Source organism: Diospyros lotus, chromosome 8 (assembly GCF_014633365.1).
Source record: "Diospyros lotus cultivar Yz01 chromosome 8, ASM1463336v1, whole genome shotgun sequence".
Taxonomy (NCBI): Eukaryota; Viridiplantae; Streptophyta; class Magnoliopsida; order Ericales; family Ebenaceae; genus Diospyros; species Diospyros lotus.
Window position 1 is genome coordinate 41,340,293 of NC_068345.1, and position 11,615 is coordinate 41,351,907.

The window sequence follows — 11,615 nt, forward strand, 5'->3', positions numbered from 1 at the left end:
CCTGATGTGAGCAACATATAATTTCTTTTATATTAAGGTATAAAAAAATTATTAAATATTTATAAATTTAAATTTAGTATTTAATTCTATAATTATTGTGAATTATAATTAAAAAAACTTAATTAGATATTAACGTTGCTAAAAATGTGAATAATTAAATAAAATAAATGATCATTGAACTTCGTATTAAAATATAAAAATATTAATATTTCATTAACATTTTTTAAAGGTAATCGACGTTAGTTATAAAATTGTATACTAAATTAAAATTTAATAATCTTTTTAAATACAAATTAAAGTTGTGCCTTTTTGTACCTTAATAAAGGGTTGGGGTGACCATTTATACTATGCAAAATTACCGTTGATGAAAGGGACCACTTGGACTTCACCACCAAAGAATTATACTAGCTAGGCATATACATATACATATATATATATATAGGGTCAATTGGAAGAAGGAAGGAAGGAATGAATAATCGAAAGTTGGGGGTGGGGGCATGTGAGAGATGGATGCAATGGAACAGCTGGTCAAAATGGGCATCAGTGGCTTGGGAAAAGATGGGAGCAATGCCAATGGGTGTGGGTGAGACTTGAGAGACCCAAAACACAACAAAAGGCAGCGTCCCTTTCGTCTGTGTTTGCTGTTAGTGTTCGACCATGGTTAGTGTCAACTAGTGGCCTTCCTCCCCCACCCATCATACATCACCTTCTACCAAAAGTGCTTGGGACTTTTGGCTTCTATTTGGTTCGGGGTTCATCAACATATAGGATGGATGGTGTTTAAGTACCCACTACTGACTAGTGACTACCCAATAATAATCTATCCCCTCTTCCCCCTCCCTCCTAGTCTCACGAGATATAAAGCATTCATTCTATTGGAACATAAATATTCTCCTAATAAAAAGGCTATTTCTAACGTCCCTGTGTGTTGTTAATCTCAAATATTTGGAATCATATTAGGTTGCATGAAAGCTACAACTTTGAATTCCAACGCAGGACACTGAGAGTAGAGATGGAGGAGGAGCTGACGATAAATCTGGCTGGGCTCAGTCGCCACCGAGTTGACCCGTTCATCCGAGCTCACTCGGTCGATTCATTGCCCAACAAAAAATTTGACAATAAATTCCAACCAATGATTAGAACAACAAAAACCATCACCTTACGTGGGGAACAAAAGAGTTTTTTTTTTTTTTTTTTTTAAAGGTTAACCGTCGAAGCCGGTCTGGCTCCAGACGGCATCACGAACTCGGCAAATGTCCCGGCCCTTCAGCGTCCGGCCGGCGCCTTCCACCACCGAGTTCGCCGCCATCTTCCGGTACTCACGCGCCAAGTATTCGTGCGGCGGAACCATCTCCGATTCGTGATCGTCAACGCCGTCGTCGGAGTCGTGCAGCGACTCGACGGAGTCAACCCGGTAGATCTTCGACCAGTCGGGGACATTCACCGGCGCCGAGGTGGCCATGTGGCGTCCGCGTGGGCTCACCACGCTGTCCTGGCTGCGGAACTGGTGGACAATCCTCGACGACGCCGTTTTCCCCGGATCATCAAACGCCAGCGACAGCCCCCCCACGTTGCGATCGTCTGGCGGCAGTCGCTGGTGGCTTCTCAATCCCACGCGCCCATTACTCTCCGCCGCTGAGCGTGGACTCCACTCTCCGACAGAGCCGTTCGCCGTGTGATCGTCCCCGACCATCGACCACACATCTTCTTCCCCTAGCTCCGACGTGTCCGCCCCCGTCCCGTGACCGTAATTATAGCTTCCTAGCAACCGCTCGCTCCGACTGGTCGTCAATTTCCGGCCACCCTTCGCCATATATATGTAATATACGCGTCTTGACCAGTGCCCACTACCGCCGACGGCGACCGGAATCCTGACTTTCCGGGGAGAATTGAACCTAAGATAAGTAACTAACCTAACGTGAAGGAGCTAAAACTCCATGAGAGAGAAGGGAGGCTTGAACATAGACTGGCCCCGGAAGGCGGCACTTGTATATATAACATCTTCGATCAGCCAAAGCCGGGGACGGAAGGTGGCCCACATTTCATTTCATTTCATTTGAATTTGGGGTTCATTTTGTCCGCATTTCTTTAATGGTGGAAGCTGAGGACAAACAACATGGTGAGAATGGAAGACGAGAGTCGGAGAAGGGCGCTGTAAGAATGATAAAAGCAAAGAAGGCATCATATATAATGGAGGGGTGGGCGGATTTGGAGGCCCACGCGCGGTGTAAGGGAGGGCGGAGCACGTGCCAGTTACTAGAAGCGGGAGATCAGAGCTTCGATCAGTTGATGGGTGGGGCTTGCCTGATTTGGAATGGAAAGCCGCCTGTCCATTGTCTATTTTTAAACTTGTTTGGATCGCCCACTCCCACTCGGCCACTCCTACTACTACTCCTCCTCCTTTTAGATATTTCCTTTTCTATTCCTTCATGAGCTGAGCTGAGCTGAGCTGAGCTGAGCTTACTCTTATTATTATTATTATTATTATTATTATGCTGAGCTTCTCTTACTCTTATTATTATTATTAAAAATAACATAAAATGGCTATAATTATTTATTTATCACGTAATGAAGAACTTATCCGCGTCGGACATTGGGTCAGTGGGACCCTCCTAAGTCCCAATATGCTATGCTATGCTATGCTTTGCTACCTTGCTAGACGACGTGGACTGCGGCGGGCCCAGGCTCCACGTGGGTATGGCCCCCGGGGTTTCTTGTCGACGCGTCCTTTCACGGCCTAAGAGGCGCTGATGCTTACGCCGATGTGGGTCCCAGTCCACGTGGACTTGAAATTGACTACCTGGGAGAGTTGATTTGGGTTCTTAATAATAATAATTACGTTAAGAAAGAATTAAACCCTATTATTAGACATTACCTGGAGGGTTCTTTCTTGGCTTATTTTAGCAATTTAACAATGATGGCTGTTGTTAAACAATTAGGAGCCCTGACTAATGGCTAATGATGGCGACAATATATAACTTAATGCAGCAAGCAAGCCATTAATTGATTGTTATGATGTAAACAATATTGATTAGCTTTGGATTAGAAAATAACAGAAATAGAAATGGGTGAGGGTTGGGGTGGGAGCAAATTGGACGGCTGAGAATAGTTGAGGGGTGGGGCCGGGGAGTGGGCCCCTTGGCCTCGTCGTTTAGTCAAATAAACAAAGAACCTCAATCGTGAATCGCCCGTCAAAAGCCTCCAAACTTTGCCCCAACTAAGCACCTCCACTCCTCTTTTGAATCTCTTCCTGTTTGGTGGATATAATGTTACTGTATGTGCCGCTCCATCAACGCCCTCATGGAGCCCCCCCCGCCCCCCCCCCCCCATCTGGGACCCTCCGAGTCAGCGACCCGACTTGCCTAGCCCCGGCCCCACCATTCCAAGTTGAAGAATCCGATGTCGGCTTACCTTCTCAAATTAACAATTTGGCTAAATTTTACCAATATTATTTTCCTTTGATGTTCAATTTAACTCATAAAAAGTCAAAATATCACAAATAAAATCATAAGAATCCAAACAGACCCTTGACTTTATTGTATTCGTGGGATGTTTGACAAAACAATAAATTTCAATCATCTTAAATGTTAAAATTAAATTATAAAAATAATAATTGTAAATAAAGAGATTAGTTGAGTACTTTGACTAATTTAAAACTATGATAATTAATTTCAAACTTTTATCTAAACTTGACAATAAAATAAATGCGACATAAATAAATGTAAGTGGGAGCCACTAGGGGTGTCCTTGGCCAAGAAATGTGACATCCCAAAATAACTACAACCAAATGGTTTCCTTTCTTCCTCTTGTTTCTTTCTTTCTGATCTTTCATTTTTTTTTTTCTAATTTTTTCTCCTTCTCGTCTTGCTCTTTTGATCTTTAAAATTTATTCTCTTTCTTCTCCGATTTAATCTTTTGGTGTTCTTCTTTCATTTTTCTTTCATTTGTGAATATGACTATCAATCTTCCATTTTTATTCTTTTTTCTTTAATCATCTTCTGCCATGGTAATTTATCTCCGGTTCGCTCATATCTCTTAGGTATATAATTATATAATATATTATCATTAATTATTTATTTTTTAAATATATATTTTTTCTATAATGTTAGTATTAACATATGTTTTTGAAAACATTGCAAATTTTATAATTTGTCTGGAAAATGTTATGGGTTTTATTTTTTAATGTTAAATTTGTATGATGATTAAATATTTATTCACTTAATAAAAAAATTAAAATGATGCAATCCCAATTTAGTCTAGTCTAATTAACGGTTAAACCCATATTTTTACTTATATATTTTTATATTTTTTGTGTAATTATTTAAAATTTTTATTATTTTTATATCTATATTTTTAAGTTAATTCAACTAATATAATAGATTAAATTGATTTAAAATAACAAAAATGTAAGAATATTTAATCTCATCCTAAACTCTAAATGTAAGTAAAATACAAAAATTAAATTGATTGGATTCGAAAATATGAGTATATAAGTTGAATTGAAATAATGGAGAGTTATAATTAAAATAATAAAAAAAATTAAATAATTACAAAATAAGAATATGAATTTAGCTGAAATTAATAATAGTTAATAAATATTATAACTATGGGAGTAGTAGTCTAGTCACTAGTCAGGCAGTAGACTGAGTACTTACTTGCCACCCAACTTCCAAAGCCCAAGCTAGGTGGGGTTGAGGTGGCCCGCCCATCTCATCGGTCCTTTCCGTCAGAATCAGAATCTTTCCAACTGCCACTCCACCTCACCCTCACCTCCACATTGGATTCCTCCCTCTCTCAATATCTCAACAAATATATATATATATATAAAAAAAGTATTTTTTTTTGTACTTAAAATATTTATTAATATAGTACCATATATTCAGATCTCCAAAATGAGTTAATTATTAAACCTTTAGAACCCTGTGATTTAAGGGCATTTGATGGTACAATACAACCAGAAACATGGGGCTGCCTTCCTTCCTGCTACCAGGGGCAGCTGCTTTAATTATTATTAATATATAGTTTAATTTTTCTATAATTTTAAATACCTTATTTGTCCCCCCCAGCAGCTACACGTCTTTCAAACGGCCGTGATTTTGTATTTAACCTATATATATATATACAAATATATAATTAAAATAATAAAAAATAAAAATATGTATTTAATTAAAATAATAAAAAATAAAATATGTATTTAACCTATATATATATTTATAAACCACCTTCCATTAGATACGTGTGTTATTTTGTCTTCCCGTTAAAATGTAGCATCATTCTAATTCATCTAACTATAATTAATACTATAATTAATTTTTGATTTGATTTTATATGAAGGTTCCACTACGTCATTCTTTAATGCTTCTTGGGATGGAAGGACCGTTTTGCCCTTTATATTAATTATATATTTCTGAATTGTATATTATTCAATCAGATCCGCAGATCAAATTTGTCCTTTAAAAATGTTCTTTAACGCTTACTTATAGTATTTTTTATTATATTGATATTGATATATTATATATTTAAATTAATATAATATAAATTATTATTAAAAAAATATCATAGTTAACTATTTAAAAAAATATTTTCATTTATTTGTATTTCCTAAAGTCACCCGCGTGCATCTTCACGTGGCAACAGATGCATAATGTATCTTTTTTTTTTTTTTATCAAATTTATATTTTTGTCATTATATTTTTATTTTTTTATAAAATTATTTATTATTTCAATTACATTTTTATATCTATATATTCGAATTAATTTAACTCTTGTATTTTGATATTTTTTATGTAATAATTTAAATTTTTTACTATTTTAATTACACTTTTATATTTATATTTTTAAATTAATTTAATTTATATATTTTAACATATATAAAAATAGTTAAATTAACTTATCACAATTTACTTTTTTTATATATCATGATATAGTGTAAACTATGTAATCAAAATAACAAAAAAATTAAATTATCATATAAAAAAGTTAAAATATAACTATTAAATTAATTTGTAAATGAAAGTTTAGAGATATAATTAAAATTTTAAATAATTATAAAAAAATATAAAAGTAAAAATATGAGTTTGACCCTGTATAATTTGATTTAATTTTTTGTTTTTTTTTTACTTGCGAGAGGGAATTTTGATGGAGGGTTTCGTCGTTTAGTGTGATTGTAGCGTGTCAGTTTGTCAGTGAACGCCAGCCAATAGGATGCCAGACTTGCACGAGCGAACTCACACGATTGAATACACGCATGTGGGACCCGCTGATTACGCAATTGAGCTGAAGCTACGCTCGCGTTCACCACGCGCTCATGATTGCCAGCCAGCCAGCCAATATGCAAGATGAAGATGAAGATGAAGATCCCTCTCCCTTGTATGTATACGGATCTCGGGTCGGGTATTTCCAGCAATATATGGTTTATTTTATTTTTTAAGGATTATTTTGTCTGTAAGGGCACAACAAAAGTAACATTTATTCTCTGTAACACTTTCCATTAATCGCATTTATCACAATAAATGTAATTAACATTAATTAATAGAAGGGATGAAATCTGAAAGGTCTGTTTGGTGTAATTTTTGTTAGAGCATGATGGTTAGCCTTCCCTTTGTCAGTCACTTTTGTGGGTTTTAAGTTGAGAGTGAAATTTTGGCTATTTGTGACAATATATATATATGTATATATGTGTATATATGTGGGTGGGGGGGGCAACAACACACATCAATATGGGCATCTACATTCACAGATTTATAGAAACAAAGAAATGAATTGCTTTAGCCTCTTCCTTATGCCTATGTCTCCGTCACTCAGTCCACATCAAGCTAAAGGGTGCCTTGGATGAAGTGCTATCAGAGAGTTGGCCTGAGCGGAGCCAGCCATCACCACCACCAATCAGTCCAGCTTCGTCCCTAACTATATCTCTAAATTTTCTAAATCCAAAGCTTATTAATTATGATTAAGAGCTAGCGTCATTATATTTATAATCTGATCATCAGGTGGTGGGGCTGTCTTTAATTTTATGATCAGGTAGGCAACTAGGCATGATCCATCTGTGGAGTTAGGGTGAGAATTAGCTAGCCAATGAATTGGCTGAAGAGATAAATGGCGCGGGGTAGGGCCCCTGCACCCAAAGGAGAGAGCTTAATCATTCATCATGTGCCCCCATCTCATTCAGATTGATGGTGGCTTAACAAGATGTGTTCTTGTCGGGAGAATAATGCTAGCTGTTAATTACAATTTAATTGCTCCATGCATTGCATAAACATTATTAACTCTTTAATTAATTGTTTTACTATTAACGAAAAGAAACCAGCACCTAATTATATACTATAGTATAGTGCCTAATCATTTATGCTTTGAGATGCCCTTTAGTTTTGGTACTATTATTTATTATACGACAAGCAGCAGATCAACCCCATCTACATATCTGACCATTATTTAGACCAATTTGCAACGAATATTGCCCTTCCAAGCTCATGAAGGGATCGATCCCACCTGTTTTGACTGCAATTTTCTGCTTCTGGGTTGATCTCTCTCTCTCTCTCTCTCTCGACAAGCATCATTTACCGGCGTTTCCACCTTTTGAGCTCATCCATTCAAAATGGTCATCACACACGTACGCACCCAAATGATTCGTTGTATTCATTAAACAGCAGTATGTGCTGATTAGCAAATTAATGTTCAAGCCTCAATTATCATGCATGGTCATTGGCCACAAACTAAAGCTACAATATATGCATGTCAACCTCATGGCTCGCAGAGCTTTTGAAACATCTTTCAGGTAAATGTCATCCCATTACAAATTGATGTCTCAACAACTACTTGACGATTCGGGACCGATATATATGATCATGATCACTAGCTACCTAGAGTTTGAAACATGACAATGAACGCCAACAGAAGGGTTGAAAGTTTTGTGTTTCAAACTGCACACATTTATCATATATCTGACCATCCCTTATCGTTTCTCTCGAAGCGATCGACGCGGCCTTGGAGCTTGTCATCTTTCGACGAGCTTTAACTGAGAAAGTACCATTTAAATTTACTTGAGATGTAAAAGCGGTCCTCCCACTTGGGTACTGCTGCGTGCTGCCCGCAGGGGCTAGCTTATCGTGCTGGCAAGTCCATTTCTCTGTTGGGTGGGGTTTTGTTCAATCATTAAGTACAGCACCATAGCTCTTGCTTTGACATTTCAGTGTTTAATCAGCATTCAGTGACTTGCTTGGCATCTTCAAATCTAGGGCCCATTACTTGTCAATTCAGGATTGTCACTCCTCGCATTACAGTGTCAATAATTAATGCTTGATTTCTTGATTACAGATTATATATATATATATAAATTGGTGGCATTGGGTGAGTTCTTCTCCTAATTAATGATGCCGATTCTGTGAGCATTGGACACCAGCATATGCGCATACGTATGTGTTAATGCAGGCGGGATCTTGAACCATTTTCTAGTAATAAACTTGCAGAATATTATTGGTTCTGTGGGAGAATTCCATTTGCTGTCATCACAAGGCACTTTCTCAAGTAATGGGTTTGTGGTGAACACAATCTCTTCTGTTCAAGTAATTATTATTAGCGAGATAATTAAGAAAATGCTTGCTTAATTAATCTCAGAGTTCAAGGGGCCGGGTGTTCCTCAGCTGCACTATATTTTCATGCTTTTGAAAATAATTAAGTAAACATAAAGGTACTTAAGGATGACACCTGATGAGGATCTATCAGCTTGCCATAGAACTGTCTCATTCATGTTTGTTTTGTTCAATGAAAAGCTGAGCACTAGCAATGTAAGGCTCTGTTGGGCTAAAGTGCCAGTAAGTTTCATCCAGTGTTTGCTGCCAAGCATCTTGCGTTATATGTCAATTGTTTTGCTTTCTCTGCCCTTCAATGGCATATTCACTGCCAAGGGTGTTTGTACAGGCTAAACTTATATTTTTGCTATTTCTTATGTTTTTTTTTTGTGTGTAGTCACTCGAGTTGATTGTTATTTTAATTGTCTCTAGACCTACCTTTTCAAGTAATTTAACTCATTTTCTTTGATTTTTTTTCATATGCAACTTAAATTTTTCGTTATTTTAAAAATACAAATATAAAGACATAATCAAAATAATAAAAAATTTAAGTGACCATAATCAATTGGACATGTACACGCGAGTTTTCTGTGGATGTATGCACGACATTATAACCTTTATGATTAACATTAAGGAATAGCAACCTCAATTTCATAATTACTATAAGATTCAATGTAACAGTGTCCTCAAACATTACAAATCCCTTGGCCTTGGGATAAAATAATTAATAATAATAATAAAGAAATAACAGGGCCCTAAATATTTTCATTCATAATTTCTCTGTTTTTAATTCCTAACTCTTAGCATCTCTGCAATTGAATTGTTGAAATAAGTCTTAATTTTTAGATTTTTGAGCTCATTATCATAATTTGGCTCGATTCAGATAATTTGGAAAAAAAAAAAATTTAAACGTGATTTTTTTAAGGAACTGTAGTGGTCTGAAAACCCCTAAATTGACAGTTTCTTCTAGATATATTACTTTTTTTTTTATATATATAATTTCTTTGTGAAATAGACGATGTAACTTGGTGTAGTAGGGATATTATGCCTTTGTGAAATTTGAGACTTTGTAATGCTTTAATTTCCTTAACAGTAAAACGGTTTGTCTTTTCTGATAGACATAGATTACAGAACTGTGATCAAACCACTCAAATTTTATACTTATTTATTATTTTCTTTCCTATTTTACATTAATTTTCACTAATATGAAAAATAATTAGACAAATTGAGGAGCTCAAAACTCAATAGGTGATAATTCTACAAATAGCACATATTTCAAAATATTCCACTAGCATATGTATTTAATATAATGTTTTTTTTTTATTTCTAAATATTCCCCATGCATCAATTTGAATCATATATCTCATATTGCAGTGTATTGAATACATTATATTAATCTATGGAATCATTATACACAATAATTAATAATCCTTCATTAATAATATATGTAACCATCTCAAGGAGTGTACAATGGTGTCTATGCCAACATTTAGGGCAAGTTTGATGTTAAAGTATAATTTTTTTTTTTTAAATTATAAGGACTCTCTTTCTATGAAAAGTAAAATAATTGATAATAAGGTCTACATTTATTACTTGATTTTGAACGCCTGGGGCTTTCAAATCACCTAAACCCAAAAATCACCTAAATGCTTCTTGCTACTTTGAAAGCTTAGGGTTATATTTTGATTGGCCAAACCCCAAAAACAGCATTGTAAGAACATACATGTCAATCCCTTGAAACCTAGCCCCTAAGGTTTTAATTTTTAAATTCTACTTAAGGTTGCTTTCCAGAGCCATCTATTATAATTATTTTTTAAAAATACCCTTATACGCTGCCACCTCACTTATATCGTCCATCATCTCCAACCAATCATCACACTTGACCATCATTGCCAGTGGCCATGAGGAATGGGGCCGCCCATCATTGCATCCATCGATGGTCGCGACGAATACGACTGCGAGAAATGCAAAATCGGTCATCGCAAAGCTCTTGTCGATGGCCGCATCACCCATCATCTCTAGCGGCCACAAGAAACGTGGCCGCCATCATTACACTCGAACCCCAAGATTCGGGGAGCTTGGGGTTTAGGTGCAATGATGGTGGCTGCAAAGAACGTGGACAGGAGAGAGAAGAGAAAAAATAGGTGCAATGATGGATGGGAGATGGGAGTTGATGGCAGTTGCATTCGTTGCAATAACAGATGAGAGTTTGGGCCGCCGATGCTGATGGGTGGCTAAAAGCAAGGTGTGATGATAAGTGATTATAAGTAAGGATAAAAATAATTTTTTTTCTTTTAAGTGTTTTTCAAAATGAGTGTAGAAAACAAAAATTAGAGTTGCATATAGAAATTTTCTTTTATATTATGGAGCTTGAAAGTATGGAAAGGTAGTGAATCAATGAGGGTGCGCGTTCTCGTTACAGGAATTTTATGTTGCATGAAACGGAAATGGAAAACGTTTCTAATAGGAAATGAAAACATGGAAACGGACGTTTTTCTAAAAAAATAAGCATAAATAGGGTTTGAAACGGAAATAGGAAACGTTTCCGAAACGTTTCGAAAATGAAAAAATGACACCTATGAAGTGTTTTCGTGCAGCGTAGCAGGAATCCTCTGCCTTCTTCGCCAGAACATTTTCTATGGAGCCCTTTGCTGGATTTGTTTAAAACCTCTGATTTGGGCTCTCCCTTGTTCATTCGGCTGGGGCACTCCCCCAACCAAAAAGACCTAAAAGGCCCGCGCCCCCACAGTCCTTCGCTCTGGCACAATCAAGGGCTGGCCTGTCTTTTAAACAACCAAGGGCAGCTTGCTTAAATCAGTGGCCTTCTAGTTGAAAATTAGAAGGATGGAATCCGAGGTTTAGTCTCATATTCCCCTGACACAAGTTTGCATTAGAGACAACATTCATGTTAGCATTGCACGTGAGGTTGCATTTTATATTACTTGCACGTGTGCACAGATTTATATATGCTTAGAGAAACGAGGTTTAATCTTTCATGGACTAGCCAGTCAAGGAAAGACACCAACTTTAATTTTGCCACTCTTTTGA

The 11,615-nt window shown here is 36.3% G+C and overlaps 1 protein-coding gene across 1 annotated transcript; it reads right to left on the reverse strand.

The window, feature by feature from the left end:
• Positions 1 to 926: 926 nt before the first annotated feature.
• On the reverse strand, positions 927 to 2,128 carry LOC127807203 (uncharacterized). The gene has a single exon (XM_052344879.1). It carries the CDS (start codon positions 1,811 to 1,813, stop codon positions 1,205 to 1,207), a length of 609 nt encoding a protein of 202 aa, XP_052200839.1. The 5' UTR covers positions 1,814 to 2,128; the 3' UTR covers positions 927 to 1,204.
• Positions 2,129 to 11,615: the final 9,487 nt, after the last annotated feature.